The sequence below is a fragment of the Odontesthes bonariensis genome, chromosome 16, assembly GCF_027942865.1.
Source record: "Odontesthes bonariensis isolate fOdoBon6 chromosome 16, fOdoBon6.hap1, whole genome shotgun sequence".
NCBI lineage: Eukaryota > Metazoa > Chordata > Actinopteri > Atheriniformes > Atherinopsidae > Odontesthes > Odontesthes bonariensis.
Window position 1 is genome coordinate 36,189,622 of NC_134521.1, and position 19,749 is coordinate 36,209,370.

General features: G+C 43.7%; 3 protein-coding genes across 3 annotated transcripts; 2 read left to right on the forward strand and 1 right to left on the reverse strand.

Moving 5' to 3' along the window:
- The first annotated feature begins 7,135 nt into the window (after nucleotides 1-7,135).
- On the forward strand, nucleotides 7,136-8,252 carry cryba1b (crystallin, beta A1b). Its single transcript, XM_075487485.1, has 5 exons — nucleotides 7,136-7,192; nucleotides 7,319-7,437; nucleotides 7,527-7,668; nucleotides 7,759-7,901; nucleotides 8,049-8,252. Exons 1-5 carry the CDS (start codon nucleotides 7,154-7,156, stop codon nucleotides 8,194-8,196), a joined length of 591 nt encoding a protein of 196 aa, XP_075343600.1. The 5' UTR covers nucleotides 7,136-7,153; the 3' UTR covers nucleotides 8,197-8,252.
- Nucleotides 8,253-10,411: 2,159 nt separating this feature from the next.
- On the forward strand, nucleotides 10,412-17,047 carry LOC142401542 (Golgi SNAP receptor complex member 1-like). The gene is made up of 9 exons (XM_075487004.1): nucleotides 10,412-10,486; nucleotides 11,221-11,335; nucleotides 11,511-11,586; nucleotides 11,841-11,948; nucleotides 12,116-12,207; nucleotides 14,109-14,183; nucleotides 16,443-16,472; nucleotides 16,551-16,633; nucleotides 16,815-17,047. Exons 1-9 carry the CDS (start codon nucleotides 10,447-10,449, stop codon nucleotides 16,937-16,939), a joined length of 744 nt encoding a protein of 247 aa, XP_075343119.1. The 5' UTR covers nucleotides 10,412-10,446; the 3' UTR covers nucleotides 16,940-17,047.
- A 113-nt stretch (nucleotides 17,048-17,160) lies between these two features.
- On the reverse strand, nucleotides 17,161-19,084 carry trarg1b (trafficking regulator of GLUT4 (SLC2A4) 1b). Its single transcript, XM_075487005.1, has 3 exons — nucleotides 18,269-19,084; nucleotides 18,006-18,132; nucleotides 17,161-17,925 (listed from the first exon to the last, which is right to left on the reverse strand). The coding sequence occupies exons 1-3, from the start codon at nucleotides 18,668-18,670 to the stop codon at nucleotides 17,912-17,914; spliced, it is 543 nt and encodes a 180-aa protein (XP_075343120.1). The 5' UTR covers nucleotides 18,671-19,084; the 3' UTR covers nucleotides 17,161-17,911.
- Nucleotides 19,085-19,749: the final 665 nt, after the last annotated feature.

Here is a 19,749-nt window from a genome sequence, read left to right on the forward strand (position 1 = left end):
CGCACAGCGACAGCAACGTGAGGTTGTTCAGGGTACCTAAGATGGCATAAAACAAATCAATGCAAGAGCATTTTAAGTGTGTGCTCTGTTTACTTTATTCAAGTTCATTCCTTTCCCAAAACTGCATTATCAATTATAGTATTATGGGAAAAATAAATATTTTTTAACAAAAAGACATTTCTTTGAAACAGTGCTTGATTAAACATGTCAATCACATTACATAAAACCTATAATAGTCGTGTGGCCGTGATCATAAATCAAAGAAAAATCATATGCAATGATAAATCTGTAGAGAAAATGTTCTCTTGGTTGTGTTCATTTTATGACTCAAACTTTTATTTGATTGGCCAAACTGCAAATTCAGCCCAAAATGCGGGAGATTTGATTAGAAAGTAGTCATAACAATATAATGACCATCAACGTATCCTCATGCTGCGTGTACACCAAGAGCGACCTACGCTACCTGAGCGCCGGAAATCATTATTTCTCTATGGAGGGTGAGCTACCTGAGCGACCAGAGCGGATTCCAGCGATTAAACTCAAGCTAACTTTATGGTAATGAGCTATGACGCGTTTCGGCGAAAACCAATGACAATCCACAGATTGTAGGGGTCCGACAATCCGCGGGGTTCGCGGAAACAGCTGCACAGGTGCTGCACAGCCGCGGGGCCTTTAAGAATTGAACATTCTAAATGTGACGTCACGAGCTACCAAAGCTACCAAAGCAAATTCTCAAGCGAAGCTTCTCCAGCGACCTCCGCTACCAGGTAGCGGAGGTCGCTCTTGGTGTACACGCAGCATCAGCCTGCAGCTTTGTGTGGAGCAACATCCATGTAGCATTAAGCTAATTATGACCCATGAACAATAAATGTGTAACCCCTAAACATGTGCACTTTTTTAATCCTGATCATGTATCTTAAGCGTCTAACAACATTAACATTTCACATGTGGGAGTCAGATGTAAAAGGCAGTACAAGCTGGGTCTGTCCACAACGCCTCCAGTGAACTCTGTCTCCGTCCAACTCATCAATGTCTAACAGCGAGCATTTGAACTAAACATAACCCACATTACCCCAGTTATAACTGTAACTGCTGTGGCCCCGTGTGTGGCTACAACAGGGCCCCACCAACTGTAACTGCTGTGGCCCCGTGTGTGGCTACAACAGGGCCCCACCAACTGTAACTGCTGTGGCCCTGTGTGTGGTGACAACAGGGCCCCACCAACTGTAACTGCTGTGGCCCCGTGTGTGGCTACAACAGGGTCCCACCAACTATAACTGCTGTGGCCCCGTGTGTGGTGACAACAGGGCCCCACCAACTGTAACTGCTGTGGCCCCGTGTGTGGCTACAACAGGGCCCCACCAACTGTAACTGCTGTGGCCCCGTGTGTGGCTACAACAGGGCCCCACCAACTGTAACTGCTGTGGCCCCGTGTGTGGTGACAACAGGGCCCCACCAACTGTAACTGCTGTGGCCCCGTGTGTGGCTACAACAGGGCCGCACCAACTGTAACTGCTGTGGCCCCGTGTGTGGTGACAACAGGGCCCCACCAACTGTAACTGCTGTGGCCCCGTGTGTGGCTACAACAGGGCCGCACCAACTGTAACTGCTGTGGCCCCGTGTGTGGCTACAACAGGGCCCCACCAACTGTAACTGCTGTGGCCCCGTGTGTGGTGACAACAGGGCCCCACCAACTGTAACTGCTGTGGCCCCGTGTGTGGCTACAACAGGGCCCCACCAACTATAACTGCTGTGGCCCCGTGTGTGGTGACAACAGGGCCCCACCAACTGTAACTGCTGTGGCCCCGTGTGTGGCTACAACAGGGCCCCACCAACTGTAACTGCTGTGGCCCCGTGTGTGGCTACAACAGGGCCGCACCAACTGTAACTGCTGTGGCCCCGTGTGTGGCTACAACAGGGCCGCACCAACTGTAACTGCTGTGGCCCCGTGTGTGGCTACAACAGGGCCCCACCAACTATAACTGCTGTGGCCCCGTGTGTGGTGACAACAGGGCCCCACCAACTGTAACTGCTGTGGCCCCGTGTGTGGCTACAACAGGGCCGCACCAACTGTAACTGCTGTGGCCCCGTGTGTGGCTACAACAGGGCCCCACCAACTGTAACTGCTGTGGCCCCGTGTGTGGTGACAACAGGGCCCCACCAACTGTGACTGCTGTGGCCCCGTGTGTGGCTACAACAGGGCCGCACCAACTGTAACTGCTGTGGCCCCGTGTGTGGCTACAACAGGGCCACACCAACTGTAACTGCTGATAACAATGGAGCCATAGTCTAAGTACTTGAGGCCCTGTTCTCACCAGGACTCATACAGATTTGAAATTATCATTATACGCTGATGACCTGTTACTATACGTCACAAATCCAGTAGGAGCCTGCTCCGCCAATATTTCACTCTTTTGTAGATTCGGACGGTTTGCAGGATATAAAGTTAACGTTGCCAAGAGTGAATGTTATCCTGTCAATAAACTAGCGATGCAACTGATCTCCCAGTCAGACATCCCTTTCACATTGAGTCCTCACTAAGACCAAAAAAGTGGACCACATCAGTCCAGCTCTGAGGTCTTTACACTGGCTGCCTGTCCATCAGAGGATAGACTTTAAAGTTCTGATGCTGCTCTATAAAGCTCTGAATGGTCTAGGACCAAAATACATCAGTGACCTCCTGACCCAGTATGAACCTTCCAGACCCCTCAGGTCATCTGGATCGTCTTTTATCAGTTCCCAGAGTCAGAACCAGACATGGAGAAGCTGCATTCAGCTTCTATGCTCCACATGTCTGGAACAAACTCCCAGAAAGCCTCAGATCAGCTGAAACACTCAGTGTGTTTAAGTCCAGGCTGAAGACACACCTATTTTCAGCTGCGTATGAATAAAGCTAAAAACTTAATCACATTTTAACTACTGATTTTATATTGTTCTTATTTCTTTCTTTTTGTTTACAATTTAAATCATGCTTTTTATTTCTCTGATTTATCTATTTTTTTTTTTATTTTTTATTATTTTCTTATTTCTTTTTAATGCCTTCTTGTGATTTTATATAGCTGTGAAGCACTTTGAATTGCATTGTGTATGAATTGTGCTCTATAAATAAAATTGCCTTGCCTTGCCTTCGGGATTTAGGCATCTTGGGGTTAACATAGCCAGGTCGTTCAAATCTCTTTACTCTGAAAATGTCTCTCCCCTTTTAGCCGAGATTAAGGCAGACTTTCAAAAATGGGGTTCCCTTCCTCTCTCCTTGATTGGGAGAATAAATACTGTGAAGATGAGTGTTCTGCTAAAATTTCTATTTCTTTTTCAATGTTGGCCTATATTTTTACCAAAAAGTTTTTTTAGAACAGCTGACTCGATTATTTGTCTTTTTTGTGGAATGGCAAGATACCTAGAGTTAGACAAAAAGTACTTCAGAACTCTAAGTTCTATGGCGGCCTCTCTCTGACAAATTTTCAATTCTACTAGTGGGCCGCAAACATAGCTAAAGTTATACTCTGGTCCATGTCAATTGATGTACCTTGGTGTCAGCTGGAAGCACAGTCGTGTCCCCCAGTCTCTCTTTCTGCTTTACTGACCGGCCCAACGATCGCTAACCCCTCTGGCCTTACCTGCAACCCTGTGGTTATTGCCACACTCAAGATTTGGTTTGACATTTAGGAAGCAGTTTAAATGTACTGCTCCCACAGCTTTAACCCCATTGTTAAAGAATCCTGTGTTTAATCCCTCGTTTACTGATTCCACTTTCTCCTTATGGCATGATAAGGGACTGAAATGTTTTGAGGATTTCTATAAGGAAGAGATCTTTTGTTCTTTCGCAGACCTGGTTACTGAATACAATCTTCCACCCTCTCATCTTTTTAGATATTTCCAGGTGAGGAACTGTGCAAAATCCTTATTTCCCAACTTCCCTCATCTTCCACCTAAGCAGCCATGGGGTGAACTCTTGAACTATTTGTTCACCAATACAAAGGAGACTTGGGAGCGTGAGCTTGAGTGATTTTTGATCAATGCTGGAGGGAATCCGCACTGAAAGTCATTCACAAAACCTCTGTTTGTGCCCGTTTTACCTTGATACAGTTTAAAGTTGTATTTAGATGCCATTATTCGAAAACAAGGTTGGCACAGATTTTCCCAAATATGATAGATATCTGTGACAGATGTGGAGGCTCACCCTGTAATATTACGCATATCTTTTTCTCTTGTCCAGCTCTTACGAATTTTTGGCAAATTTACTTCAGCACCATGTCCAAGGTACTCTCAAGGACTATTCACACTTCACCACACACTGGCCTTTTTGCTCTTCCAGAAGACTATACCCTATACTCCACTAAAGAATTGCAAGTAATAGCTTTTACCTCTGTAATTGCTAAACGCTCCTTCTGAATTAGAAATCCAGAACAGCTCCTTCCAGCACACAATGGATCAAAGAGACTGTGTCATTTTTCAAAGAAGAGAAAATTGAATATTCAAGTAGGAGAAATTTAAGCAAATTTTAAAGTAAATGGCAACCATTTATGGACTTCTTTGCGACAATATAACCCCCCTTCTTTATTCTTTTATTTATTTCTTTTTCTTTTCTTTTTCTATTATTTATGTAATTTATCTGTCATCTTAAACAGACTATGTCATAAATCCTTTTTCATTGTATAGTCTGTTTGGCCTTTTTTTTTTTTTTCCTGCAATTGTTTGTTCTTAAAACATAAAAATATAATCTAAATCTAAGGGTGTATATAAACATGTGTAATGACCACACCATTGTATACCGCTATATGTAAGTGCCTCTGTTACTCTTGTATACTCACCAATAAAAAATATTATCAAATCAAATCAAATCAAATTTATTTGTATAGCACATTTCATGTACAAAACAATTCAAAGTGCTTTACATAAAATAAAAGCATTAAACAAAAAAAAGCCAAAAGCCTCTGAGAGTATCCACATATTTCAGGTCTACCAGGGGCCATCTTAGAGTCTTTTGGGGCCACAGCAGTGTTAGGCAGTGAGATGATTCTCTGAGCTTTTCGAAGGCCTGAAAACACTTGGTTTTTTTATGAGGTTTACATGGAAATGTTGCACCCTACAGGTGGTCTCTGTTTACTGCGAAACCAGCTTCTGATGGTCCGTCCTCTTCAGGGTCGCTGGAGGAATGAATGAGAATGATTTTAATTAAAAGGATGCAGGTTTTTTTTCGACTATCACGTCTCTGCCGTGCAGTTAAATTCCATTAAAGCAGGAGGCATCAAAGGCAGCCTGTAAACCACCTGCAGAATCATTCAACTGAGAGGAGTCAAAGGTCTCAACCTCACGCAGTCCTGGTTGAAACATATATGAAGAGCTTTTAGTTGGCTTTATACCATGTTTCTGGGCTAACTGTGTGCACAGGGTGTTTGGGTGTAACTGTGGGTATGTGACTGCGGGGGAATGTGGGGTTCTGCACCGGGGATGTGTGTGATATCTGTTTGTGCTCACTGAGAGTCGGCTATATGGTCACTGTGGGCTCTTCGCATGGAGCTGCTGAGTTTGCTTGTCCTTTTGTCACGTCTGAGCTGCTGGTGCTATCATCAGCAGAAACACACACACACTCACACACGCACACTCACACAGACATATATCCCTTTCCAGTCACACATGTAGACCTGAATTAATTCACTATCAAGTCACAAAACGCTTTCAGTTTTATTTGAAGGACTGCATCTATCTCTCCGTCTCATTTTGTTGTAGGAAGTGACACGGACACACACACGTGCACACACACACGTGCACACACACACACTCTCTCACACGCACAGACAGAGAGTCTGGGCAATGTGCTGACATCAGGAAGCCATTCCTAAATGTTTATTGTTCAGAGCAGCAAGAGGAGAGAGAAGGGTGAATGCTCAGTTAGCTAGCTTCTCACTCTGTGTTGTTTCCCATTTTAATCCCACAAAGAGGAGAACATGCTGAGAAATATCCACCTTTTTGATTTAAAAAGGGAGAGCGACATAATAAGACGAGCTGCTTCTTCTTTCACACGGTCGCTGCTGTGTGTTACTATTGATAATCATCTGAGAGTAAGGCTGCCAGTTACAGCTCATAGGTGGGTGCCAAAGGGCTGCCAGACCTGCCAATGAGCCCTTTCACATGGTGCCACGGCCCGCTGCAAACCTTTACTGATAAACTCATAAACACCCTGAAAAGTAAGCCAGTGAGACGATAATCTGAGAAATAAAAAGGATGGCTCAGTGCAACACAGTGACCCAGACTTCCTGTGTGCACGTCAGTGAACACAACAGATGGAATTCACCGTAGAACTTTGACTAATTAAGGAGTGATCTTTGTTGTGATGTCATGCTAATATTTCCATGGGTGAAAGGGCCTTTTGATGTACAAACAGTTCATTTCTCATTGGTGAATGTAATGTGTTGTGTGTGTAACTGATCCCTGAAAAGGAAAGGCTTTGGGTGAATCCTGGAGTCTTTCTTGCAGGTTTCGTAGAGTGATTTAATGTAAAGGTCTGTTTGATAGTGGATTCCCACCCTGATGGAAAGCTACCCTGCTTTCCCCCCTAACATATGGATGCGCTGCAGAGGCATATGCAACGCCGTATAGCCGTGCGCCCTCTTTGTGTTTGAATGAATCAACGTGTGTTAACCCCTTTGTGGCTCACACAACAAAACAATGAAGTCCAAAGCAAATTGCTGACATGAGTCCAAGCGTGCCTGCCCCCCGGCCCCTGACACCCGTGGGTGTATATATACCCCCATAAACACACTGTCCCTGCAGACTGTTCAGTGGAACCCTGCGACACATAGCTCACCGGTTTGGGTAGGTCAAACTAGTAGTTAACAATGCAGTACAGTTTCCCAATCTATGGCCACCACTTAATGGGCCTCTAATGCAATTTATCAACCTGAAATAGGGAGTCTTTGTTGATCTGAGGGGAGACAGAGCAGCTCTTTTACCGTCTTTACTGCAAATGAGGGTCATTTCAAAACAGGAGGTTAAAACAAGAGAAGGAATCAGAGTTAATGAGCCTAAAAGAGAACTCAGGGCCATGAAGGCAAAGATAACACAGAGATTGATGAAAGTGCGTGTGTGTGTCTCCATCCGCCCTGACTGTTGGTGTGTTCTCCCAACAGGTACTGCTGAAAAAGAAAACAACATGGCTCTGACAAACCCCATGCCCATGGGCCCTTGGAAGGTAAGCATGAGCTTTGCATCGCATCTCCCATGATCAGGAGGAGCAGAAAAAGGTTTAAAAGTGTGAATGGACACGGGAATCACTGCCTTCACCAGCTGCAGTAAGTTCTTCCTTCTGGGCTTTCAGATCACTGTGTACGATCAGGAGTACTTCCAGGGCAGGCGTATGGAGTTCACCGCTAGCTGCCAGAACATCATGGAGTGTGGGATGGAGAACATCCGCTCCCTGAAGGTCGAGTGTGGCGCGTATGTATCCACAGGGCAAATTCTTTCTGGAATATTCAGGGCTTTAAAGCTGGGGCTGAGTTTCTCTTTTTATGGCTTGTGCCTTGCAGCTGGGTGGGCTACGAGCACTCCAGCTTCTGCGGCCAGCAGTTCATCCTGGAGAAGGGAGACTACCCTCGCTTTGAGGCCTACAGCGGCAGCAACTCGTACCGCATTGAGAGGATGATCTCTTTCAGGCCCGTTTGCTCTGCTGTAGGTCCAATACAACTCACCAAAACAGCCGTAGGTGCCTTGAGCTTCATCTCAAGCTGTGCTAAAAACGACTTTTCCTCCTTTTCACAGAACCACAAGGACTCCCGCATGACCATCTTTGAGATGGAGAACATGACAGGTCGTCAGTTTGAGCTGTGTGACGATTATCCCTCTCTGCAGGCCATGGGCTGGATGAACAACGAGGTCGGATCCATGCACATCCAGAGTGGAGCGTAGGTTCAACTTCATGATGTTTGCTCAGAGGCTTCACAGTCAGCACGACACCTGGGGCGTACCGAACAACGTTCAGCTCCTCATTATGTTCATGTGTACTCAGTTATGCTAAAATTCAGCCGGCTTGCTTTTGTGTGTTCCTGCAGCTTTGTGTGCTACCAGTTCCCCGGTTACCGTGGCTACCAGTACATCATGGAGTGTGACTGTCACGGAGGAGAGTACAAGTGTTACCGTGAGTTTGGCTTCCATGCCCAGACTCCCCAGATTCAGTCCATCAGGAGGATCCAGCACTGAGAGGGAAGCGCTTCCTCTCCTCCTGCACTTCCATCCCTCCTTCTTCTTCCTCCACTCCCACACATCTATCTCCCCAGCTCTGTTGGTCCAGTTGGTCAAAGCAAGATCCTGAACTGGACTTCAGGTGCTTACCTACGTCAGTGGTTCACTGCACTTTTGATTATTCTTTTTTTAAATGAAACATCATTAAGAAAGGAAAAAATGTGAGAAAGACAGAAATAGGAATGACAGAATTGAGAGAAAATCAGTGAAACAGAGAGGCCTCATCTTCTGAGGTTCGCTGCAGAACAATGAAAACACCTTTTTTTGCTCTTTTTCATCTCTACCATTGATGGCACCATCATCATCATTGTCTTCTTCTACATCAACACAACCAGACCTGCTGTTATTGTTATATCCATGACTGCCTATGTTCAAGACAATGAATAAAGAGAATGAGCAAAGAGAGAGAGAGAGATTCCTAATATTCACATGTGATTCAGTTACATCTGTGTCTCCTTTTTCTTTACCAGCTTTATCAAACAGCTGCAAACACGTCACATAACTGTCATCAACATACAAAACATAGACTTATTGAACTTTATTTCCATGAGTTGAGTTTAAAAGCCTTAAAACCTGAAGAGTGAAGGTGTCAAAGCTGTCAAAATCCAACTCTAACAGCCTGAAAGGGGAAATGTGAGTAAACAGCACACAAAACAGTTGCACTGCTTCATTACATCTATTCACCAAATGATTTTAACCAAAGGGACTTACCATTGATGGCACCAGTGGGGATCAAACAAGCAACATTTAAAAGACAACCACTCTAATTCCTGAGCTACAGCCACCCCATTACTATGCTTTATATGAGGGGAAAAAAGCAAACACTGTCAAACAGAGTCCAATTGGGTGATTTTAAACCTACTTAAGGGGGAACAAACTTAATTTCATTGAGTTAAGTTCATGCTTAACACTAAACCATCTAAACTAGTATTCTTTTATTCCTAAAACTTCAGTAGGTCAAAGGGAATAAGAAAGATTGATAAACGGGCTCTGTTGGGAGCCATGTTTGAAGAGCTGAACTTCTCTGGAGTCACGTGCCTCTGCTCCAAGTGAGCAGAGATATCTGCGCGCAACGGAATTATAATCAGTGACTGACGCAGCCAGATAAATTTATTTAGTGTGTTTTGGACCACTTGATTAAAGGAGAAGTTTGGCTTGTTTAAACCTGGGTCTTATTTCTGACATAAAATACGTTAATCTACTCACCAATAACATTTTTGGTGAAAGTCGGCGTCCTTCGGAAGAAATTTAGATTCACTCCCGTTATATGGATATATAGATATGTGGATATGGTCAGTGTGTAATCATCTTTTTACAGTTGTAATTAGGGGAAGAATTGTTTTAGATTACATAATATAACGTGACATACTTTTTTATTACCTGTTGCCTTTTAGAAAATCAGTTCAGATTCATTCAATTTATTCTAAATGTACCTCTCTTATTTGAAAGACGCATCTTAATAAGAAGTTTATCATTGGTTAAACTGATACAAACATATACTGTACATCTTGAGGAGTGAAAAACAAAAACAAAAAGAAGAAAAGAAGAAAATCTGTAAGGGTGGAAGAAAATCACTGTTCAAATGCCCTCACTGTAAGTTAAAAGTTGTGTAAAAACGTATACTATAAGGGAAAAGTTCGAGTAAAGTCCCTGATCAGGGTTAGGGTAATTATACTTTCCACTGCTTGCAGCAATAAAACCCTGTGCCTTTTTAAAAGCACTTTGAAGAAGGGGTCCAAATTAAGGTGGTGTAACGCTGGTTTCCGTGACCCATCAAATTCTGTGACCCAATTAAAGTTGGAATTTTATTTGTATTGCTGTGCCTTAGCCTGTATAGGTTTCTTAGGTGTTGCCCAAAAAGGCTGCTCCATATCTATTTAAATATGATAACACCATTTTTACAGAACGCCATCATCAAATCAACTAAAGATCTACCTGTTTAGCAGTAACAGCTAAGCTGACAAGGTTTTCCACATTCTTTTATGAGTTTTATAAAGTTTTATAAAGTATACAACGCCGAAAACTCAAATCACACATGACAGTAAGTTCACGTTTGGAAACAGCTGTAAAGGAAAAGTGCATCCTCGCCACAAAGAATCACAGCTGTGTGAGGGCAGTGGAACTGGTGTTCCACCTGTTGTCACTAGAGGGTGCTGTGGGTGACAACAGAAGCGCGACAGTTGTTTTTCCTTGACGGCTGATGATGACATGTCAACAACAAACATGGCAACCAGCAACTACTGGGAAGGTAAATTATGTTAAAGCATCGATTCTGTTGTATGGTGAAGCTTGTACAGCTTGTATTAGTCTCCCCTGACGTAGGCCAATCACATGTTGATAAAGTTTATACCCGCAGAGGAAATATACTTTAGGTGTTTGAAAGCTAATCTTTGAGGCTAACCTGTTAGCTTGGTGAACGTTAACGTCGAAGTTGAAAAGTTTCCTTTGACAGTCAGACAGCTCAATTTCCTCCTTACTGCTGGTTAAGTTACCATTACTCTTTGTTTAAATGTACAAGCTGCCGCCTGTTATTGAAAACAATTTAAGAAAGTAAGACATTTCAACAGCGATAAGTTTACCTGAGTACATTAAGTCGTGTGATGTGAATATGTGCTTAATGTAACCCGACTTTATGTTTGTTTCATTTGACATTTATTGTTTCCCATAAAATCAATTACCTGAGAACTCAAACACATGTTTTTAGCTGTTGAGCAGCAATATGATTTCATCTCTTTTGACTTCTATGCGAGTCACAATGGTGTCATACAGTAACCATGGAGCTCTCTGTTGAACAGCAGATCAAATCATATTTCCCCCACCACTGAGGGATTTATTGCTTTTACTTTAGAAAAGTAATGGACTGATTGGGAAAGCTGTTTTCCGACTTCACAAATGAGCAGAAATCTATGCACAGCACTGCAGATCTGTGCGATTCGGTGCATGAAACGATCAGTAATTTAGTTTCTCTTTTCCTTTTCTCAGATTTACGTAAACAGGCCAGACAGCTGGAGAATGAGCTGGACCTCAAGCTGGTCTCCTTCAGCAAGCTGTGCACCAGCTACAGCAGCAGCCGGGACCAACGGACCAGAGACAGCCGGTAGCAGCACAGTCTCGCCTCATCTCAACAAAGATGGCAGACTACTTTGTACCAGCCGCTCTGATGCCTTTTCATCATCTGTGATTGTGCTCCACTTCTGTATAAACTAAATGCATGTTTGTCACACATACAAAAACTGAGCTTGCTACGTTGCATCCTTTCCTTCTCACTTCAGGTCTGATTCTTTTGGTCCCTCTCAAGACAATATGCTTGTTGCTATGACTACTGAACTGGAGCAGCTCTTGGCCAAAGTAGGTTAAATGTCACTCATGCAGCATGGTCACTAATGTCTGTAACTGAAGGGATTTTCAGTTTAACCTTTGTGTGTGTTGTTCTGGATGTTTCCCTGTTCAGAGAACTCCTGTTTATTAAAAACTAGTCTGACAGTTAGAAGTGCTTTGCATTATTTTTTTATTGTCTAATAAGTTGGAGTCCTTTTTATTTTAAAGTCTCTCAACCCTTAGAAGTCATTACAGCACTGCTTTCTTTGTGTTTTTTATGGCAGCTTACAGCGGTCAATGACCAAATGGCAGAATACACCAACACCCCTGGAGCTTCATCACATAACGCAGCGTTAATGCACACTTTACAGAGGCACAGAGACATTTTGCAGGTACGAACTGCTTCTCTCTCTGAGAAAAGGGTTTCACTTCCACATGGGAGTTGCTGTAAATGGTTAAAATGGTTCTAAATGTTGTGCCTCTGTGAACTCTTTATCTGTTGTTCTGACAGTACCATCGCGTCTCCATGACTGTAGCTGACCCTGCTTTTGTCTTGTAGGACTACACTCACGAATTCCACAAAACCAAGAACAACTTGGTCAGCCTGCGAGAGCGAGAGGACCTGCTGGGCTCTGTTCACAGAGACATTGAGTAAGCCCTCTCAGACGTTTCTATATTTCCATATATTCTCACCACATACAACATGATAACATCCACTGATGGTCAGTGAAGAAGTGGTATATTTCTGGATTCAGTTTGTGACTCACATGACAGGCCGGAGTTGGAGATGTTATCAGTTATCATGCGTGACAGTCAAAGGTCAGGTCCCTTTGAAGTTCAGTGATCACCAGAATCTTATTCTGCTAAAATTCATCTGCATCTGAAGATGAACTAACTTTGTTGAACCAAATCTGTTTCCAATGCAATCTAATGTGCTGCTAGCACTTCCCCTTTTATATCCAGTGATTAGCTGTTACATGCTAAAATGTCTGAAAATTGTTACATGTTGCATTGCAAATATGCTTCAGACTTCTCGTGAACATTGATTGTGATACTCTGATACTTAAAAGAATGCTATTTCTGCCTTTTATGGCATAATCATTACATTTATCTCAAGCATATCCGTTTTAAAAGCTGTCCTCAAACGTCATGGAAATGCATTCATAGATCAGTGGAGTCCTTTTTAATTCTGCAGCATTCGGGCTCAGTCGGCTTTCTGTCCTGAATTCTTTCTATTCTCCCCCTTTTCTTCTTACGGTTTCTTTGATTTGCATCTTTCTCATTTCTTTCTGACTGCTTATCCTCCTGCTATTCTATTCTTAACCAGCAGGAGGCAGAGATATCCACTTTGTGACTGAATTCCCCAACCTTTTAACACTCTCCCTTCCCACTATCATATTACATTGTCTAATAAGAGGAACCTCCTCTCATTATCCTGCCATCCTTCCTTATCTCTGTATTTGTAACTCTCTCTCTCTCTCTCTCTCTGTGTCTGTTTCATTCTCTTTCTCTGGGGGAAATCTTTCCTAAGTGCCCTCTACAGTAAATCAAACCACAGGGCTTTCATTCACCCCAAGCTAAGGGATAGTGGTTACATCTGGCCATCCCCAGTGCAGATAAATGCTTTATCAAGGGAGGAGAAGGAGAGCTAGACAGTCAGACAGAGATAGAGAGATGTGTCCTGATCTGAAGTTGACTGATAACAAAAAGGACGAGAGTAGATTTGAATTATTTCCATAAAGATGAGAGGTGGCGTGTGTTGGAAACAGAGCAGAGGATGAATTGAATAAATCATCAGTGCGGACAGGAGAGCAATGGTTTCAATAAGAGATGGAGGATAATGTTTTGAATTAAGCTGAGCTTAGTGGTTAGAGTCGGTCGTCCAATAACCGGAAGGTTGGTGGTTCGATTCCCGCTCTCGCCACTCGGAAAAAAGATTGGTGGAACTGATAGCTGGAGGGGTGTCAGTCCACCTCCTTGTCACGGCTGAGGTGCCCTTGAGCAAGGCACCGTACCCCCATGCTCCCCGGGCGCCTTCTGGCTGCTTCATGGCTGCCCACCGCTCCAGGTTGGCATCTGTCTCCAATTGTGTGACCCTGTGCATGTGCATGTGTGTCAAACAGGTGCCAACCTGGATGGGTTAAAAGCGGAGGACAAATTTCGTGTGTACATATGTACGCATGACAATAAATCTGATTTTAAAAAAAAAAAAAAAAAAAAAAAGATAAAAGCCTGAGCTCAGAAAGTACCTAATGCAGGTATCAGTTTACAAGAGAGGGGGGGGGGCACCCTGTGACAAACCTGTGAAAGATCTCTGCTGTTAGCAGGCAGCATCTCTCTGGGTCCCACTGGCTGGGGGGACCCCCTGTTCCCCTGACACTGTGGGGTTGATAAGCAACATATATCTGAAGAGCTAACTGCTCAATTGCCATCAGATGAATTACAAACAACCAAATAAAGCCAAAAAGTGACCAGATGGTTTTTATTTGATTTACTTTGGCCAATCCAGTTCATCATGTGATGTTTGTCCGATGCTCTCTTTTCTGACTCAGGTCCTACAAAAGCAGCTCAGGGGTGAATAACAGAAGAACTGAGCTCTTCCTGAAGGAGAACGAACATCTCAGAAAGTAAGGCACTGTTTTTTCTGTTTTCTTTAAAGCAACTTTTTTTTTTTTTGGAAAAACCCAACAAATAATGTGTTCAAAAGGTCAGAAATGATTCCCTGTTCACAATATAGTGCACGTTACGAATGTGTGGTTGGAGGTACACACACACATATGCACAACATTGGTTTTATACACATGTTGTTGGTGACGTTTCATCATGCCTGTTAGAATATTTCTCACTCTCCCGTGCATGCACTCAAATATGAGATGGTTCTGTGCATGTAGCACAGCTGGTGGACACTTGAAATTCAATATGCTTTACAAATAATCAAATAAAGAAAACAGAAAAATAACAGATTAAATAGAAAAAAAGGAACGCGTGCATGCAAAAGACAACAAACCAGAATTAATTAAATAGAACTGCAGACATGTTGGATCAAAATGTAGGTATAAATGTAGGTATAAATGTATATATGTAGGTATGAATGTAGGTATAAATGTATATATGTAGGTATAAATGTATAAATGTAGGTATAAATGTATATATGTAGGTATGAATGTAGGTATAAATGTATAAATGTATATATGTAGGTATGAATGTAGGTATAAATGTATAAATGTATATATGTAGGTATGAATGTAGGTATAAATGTATATATGTAGGTATAAATGTATAAATGTGAGAAAGCAGCAAATGTATCCCTGTAATTTGGGCCCATACCATCAACGGCCGTAGGTCCAGTTGTACTTTTAGATTAAAAAGGAGAAGATTAGAGAAAGATGCCAACAAAAAGAGATGGAAAACAGAAAGTAAATTAAAAACAAGTGGAATCAGAATAAGCTCATTAACATGAAAAGTCTAAAGTTTAGCTCAGGTTTCAATATGTTTACAGACGTATCTAAACTCCATTCAGACAGTAGTAGGCAGCATGATGGCATACAGCCACACAGCATGTTTGGATTGAACTCTTTCAGCCACTAAATGTGTCTGTAGATCTGAGAGACCCGGCTTTCACTCAGCAAACACATCTCTTCTGGGTCCAGACCTTCCAGAGAGTTACACACAATCAGGAGGGCCTCAAATTCAGTTCAGATTGAAGTGGAAGACAGTTTGGGAGAGATTTGTGTTTTCAGGCAGTGCATTTAGCAGACACTGATTCTACAGTAAAGGTTCATGGTAAAGTAAAGATGGAATCATTTTCTGGAATAGTTCTGACTGTTGTTGGGATGTGTGGTATCAGCCCCATTCTGCCTGAGATTCAGCTCTTTGGTTGTCATGACGTCCTTCCACAGATAACCAGCAGCTCTTTGTTCTGCTGTAGATTGATTGATAAAGTATTTAGATTTGCACATGTTCCCCTTTTTGTTTTGATGCATTTTAGTGCTGATTCTGTTCATTTCTGCTGGTGTTACCTGTCTGCTGACAGGGATTTCCATGTGCATGATACAGATACAAGACTAACCGTGAGCACCTGGCATGCAGCACACCCCTGACTTGGATCAGTATTTTTCAGACAGTTGTAATGCACATAAGTGCACAGCGGGACTGTACACGTATGCTTGAGCAGGGAGGTTTCGTGCTCGGTATCGTAGCTGCACACACGGTCAGATGATTTGCATGGTCACAGATTTCCTCTCTATTGAAGTCCACCCCGAGGTTTTACTACGGTGTAAAGAAACCAGGGAAAGCACGAAAAGTAGGGGCGTGCAGAAGCCTGTGGAGCGTGGCGGCGAGTGTAAGGCTGGCAGGAAGGGCGGAGGATAGTGGGGAGAGGCTGGACGAAGAGATGGAGGAAATATAAAACACAGTATTGATTTTTGGTCTCCAGTGGAGCCTGAAAGGATGTGCACAGCTGCCCTTATGTGCTCTGCTAAACCCCGGGCTGAACACTTCATTCTTCTGTCCGTCACTTATCTCAGCAGCTAATGGCAACCAGCAGGAGCCTCCCTGATATGTCTTCATGGCTCCATGTTTTCCATCCCCACCTTACAGTGTATATGTGAGCAATGCAGGAACACATTTATCCACTTTGATTGGCCAACATTCTCCATTAGGCAACATTTTCTCATCTTGCAGGAATCAGAGGAAGTGCTTTTTTTCTTTTAACGATAATAGGCCCAGTAGTGGTTCCAAAGCCCTGCTCTCTTCCGTCTCATGACTCACACGGATGAATGTGCACAGCATATTGAAATCATCTGGAAAGGTTATTTTAGGAAGTGTACTGCTTAGTTTAGCTGGATCTAACTTTTCTCTGTTGTTTTTCCCTCTTCTGTTCACAGCTCAGATAGCCTTATCGACAGTGCAATAAGGTACACACACACCCTGAACACACACAGCTACATTTTCCTGTTCCTGCCACTAACCCCTCTCTGTTCGTCTCCATCCAGTATCGCCATGGCTACCAAAGAGAACATCACATTTCAGCGTGGGATGTTGAAGTCCATTCAAACTAGGGTCACAACTTTGGCCAGTATCCTTTCAGCACTGAAGTGGATTCTGCTCCTTCTCACACTACTCTCTCTGTTTGATAAAAAGATTGCTCAGATATTCAGCAGAATCACTACATCATTATGTATGCTTTATGGTTAGGACTCCTGTTGATGGCTTTGGATCTGGATCATTTTCCTTCACCACTCCGCCCTGCATCTCAGATCGTTTCCCTGCCATCAACGGTCTCATCCAGAAAATCAGTTTGCGCAAGAGGCGGGACTCTCTGATTCTGGGTGGGGTGATTGGTGCTTGCACCATCCTCCTGTTGCTCTACACTTTCCGTTGATCGACCGACGGATGTCCACTCTAACTCTGACCAAAGGCTGCCATGATGTTTTATGCTTTCTCTTCCCTTGGTGTGAATCACTCCCCATAAAACATTTGTTGATTCAAACTGCATCATTTCTTGTTTTTCACGACTACGACTGCATGAGGACATGTTTTACTGGGATCGTATGCTGCTGATGTCAGACTTTGTTAATTAAAGGTGATGAGCTCACTTCCATGTTCCATGCTCATTCAAGTTTATTTCAGACATGCAGAACTATGGCACAGTAAACCAGTCGTACAGTATAAATGTATAAACATGAAGATCAGTGCATACAGCGGGGAACAGCCTCATTCTCCATGAGCAGCAGATTATAAACAGGACGAGCTTTCAGATCCACAGTAGAGCCAAGTCAAACATGTCGGCACGCAAAGCAACAGCATTATGAGTTTTAAATTTCATGTAAACAGTAAGAAAACAGCCCATACACCTTCCAACAGACCGCTGTCAAACACAAAGGAATGTCTTAGCTGCAGATATTACGGAGAAGCAGGGCAGGCGGTGGGGAAATTACAGACCAGAGATGCACTGCTTCCTGTTGTTTCTGCCTCTGCACAGCACACATCATTAGTTTTTTTTAATCGTGTGTCTTCTTTAGGCTTTAAGAAAGTTTTCTTTTTGGTGGGTGTGTGTGAGTCTATATGTAGTTTGCATTCCCTCCACAAACTGGGCTGACTGACAGTCCCACACAGTGAATTTGAGCAGCCTGCGTATTGTTTCCTCTTCATTCCTGAGTTTGGGGGGCAGTTATCGAGCAAGAGTCCATAGTCTGTAGTTCATAGCAGGGGAAAAAAACACACTTTAGAGTCTCTTCAGCCTGTTTCCAACTCATATTTGTGCTTTTTCATCTTCATCATCGTCTTCTTCTTCTTTCTTCAGTGCAAATTGTAGATATGATGAAGTTAAAGGAGGCTCTTTTCATCCCGCGGGTCACTTCTGGGTCTCTGAGAGAAAGAGAGCAGAGAAAGTAAGGCTAAAGGCACGGCACCAAACGCAGTGTGTGTTTAATGCCTGTCTTCCATACCCAAAGTAAAGCCTATGAAGATGAACACGGCCACACCCAGCAGCATCGCCAGCGCGCTGAGCAGCATGGACAGACGCCCATACTTCTTTGCGCCTTCAATATCTCCAGCAAGGAGAACACTCCTCGACTAACAAGAAAGGGAAGGAGACCAACCATGAATGATTTAAAAGCAACACTGGAGCAAAGCACCAAGTTAGCAGATGTGTTCAGAACATACTCAATGAGCTAAAGTTTTACAGGGAGAAGGTTGAAACAGCACTCACCACATGCGCATACCACAGGGCGCATATGTTGAGCGGCACGGCGGGGCAGAAGCAGGACAGCACGGCGAGCCAGAGGTAACAAGGGGGTGCGGACCCCGGCGGCACCGGGGAGGGCAGCTGACCCAGGCTGATCCGGGAGGAGGATTTGGGAGGGATCGACAGATGCCCGACAGAGCCCGATTTTAGGGGCGACCTGTGTCCAATCTGGTCCGCATCCAGGGACCGGACGCTCCCTCTGATGTTCAGGGAGAAAGAGTCGGACGGTTTGAGGTTGCTCTGCCCTGTCGGCTCGCTGGTTGCGGTGCTCAGTAGCATCTCCGTGTCCTGGAAGTCGATAGGGTTGGAAACTTCCCTCTCGCCAAGGGCGCTTTTCCCGTAGGCAACATCAGTGTTGATAGCCATCACCGAAAGATAGATTAAATCCGAGGCGTGTTGTTGTCCGGAGGCGCTGCTGTCCTGATGATGGAGATGCTGCAGAAACTTCCGTCAGATGTTCTCCATGGGGGGTCAGATTCAAATGATGAATTTAGAGCGCAGTACACACAAGTCAGTCTATTTAATTAAGCAGACTATCTCCATCCAAATTTCTTATTGATGAGCGAGATGTTTTTGATGTCTGAGTCTCTCGCGTTTAGTTGGCGGGTGAGCATCCAAACGCACGTCTTGATTTGAACCCCCCACCTCCCTGAATTATGTCGTGAGATATTACCGCATCCCATACATCCCCACACAGCACATCCTCCGTGCCAAGGCCTTAAGCACCAGGCGAGGCGTGGAACATGCAAAAAAACAAAACAACAACAATTCAACCTCTTTTGAAATGAACACGCCCGGTGCGTAAAAGCTTTCCATTTACGCGTGGGGGTAGCAGCTTGATCAGCATATAGGACACAGCAATGTGTCTGATGGAGAGAGGGAGTAAAGCAAAAACGGAATCACAAGCCTTTTAATCATTTCACCACCTGCTGACTCAGAAACTCCGCTAAAGTTCTGCCATGAAGCATTTCACAGGAGCCTAAATGTCTGTATGCACGAGTAGTTGTCAAGAAGAGCGTTTACCCTCTTTTAGCTTCGAGTTTTTTTGTACCAAGACGCAATATGAAGTCACATGGTCGTTGCTAGGTCTTAAGATTAGATATATGCAACCTCAGGTGAACAACAACACAGGTTTATATTACACTGTCATTATTTATTATAACAAAAGTTCAGCTAAAATGCAAAGGCAGCGTATGAGGAACCAAGTTCACCCTTCGACCTGCTTCCCTGGGAACTAAGAGGGTCAGTAGCAGCCAGGAGCTGCTGATCAATGCTCTGATTAACTGATCATCAGTGTGAGCAGCTCTATAAAAGCAGAAGTTCTGTCAGTTTATTCAGGTGTGTGTTAACACGATGCCAAGGAGGAAAGACATCAGAAACGATCTCAGAGAAGCAGCTGTTGCTGCCCATCAACCTGGGAAGGGTTAGAAGGCCATTTCCAAACT

What these genes read in the sequence shown, in the direction of transcription:
- cryba1b (XM_075487485.1), top strand. Translation starts at nt 7,154, where the DNA reads ATGGCTCTGACAAACCCCATGCCCATGGGCCCTTGGAAG. An exon ending in TGCCCATGGGCCCTTGGAAG is followed by an intron (nt 7,193 to 7,318) that starts GTAAGCATGAGC and finishes CTGGGCTTTCAG; the next exon opens with ATCACTGTGTACGATCAGGA. An exon ending in ATGCACATCCAGAGTGGAGC is followed by an intron (nt 7,902 to 8,048) that starts GTAGGTTCAACT and finishes GTGTTCCTGCAG; the next exon opens with CTTTGTGTGCTACCAGTTCC.
- LOC142401542 (XM_075487004.1), top strand. Translation starts at nt 10,447, where the DNA reads ATGTCAACAACAAACATGGCAACCAGCAACTACTGGGAAG. An exon ending in CAACGGACCAGAGACAGCCG is followed by an intron (nt 11,336 to 11,510) that starts GTAGCAGCACAG and finishes TTCTCACTTCAG; the next exon opens with GTCTGATTCTTTTGGTCCCT. An exon ending in TGGAGCAGCTCTTGGCCAAA is followed by an intron (nt 11,587 to 11,840) that starts GTAGGTTAAATG and finishes TTTTTATGGCAG; the next exon opens with CTTACAGCGGTCAATGACCA.
- trarg1b (XM_075487005.1), bottom strand. Translation starts at nt 18,670, where the DNA reads ATGGCTATCAACACTGATGTTGCCTACGGGAAAAGCGCCCTTGGCGAG. An exon ending in CCCTGTGGTATGCGCATGTG is followed by an intron (nt 18,133 to 18,268) that starts GTGAGTGCTGTT and finishes CTTTCTTGTTAG; the next exon opens with TCGAGGAGTGTTCTCCTTGC.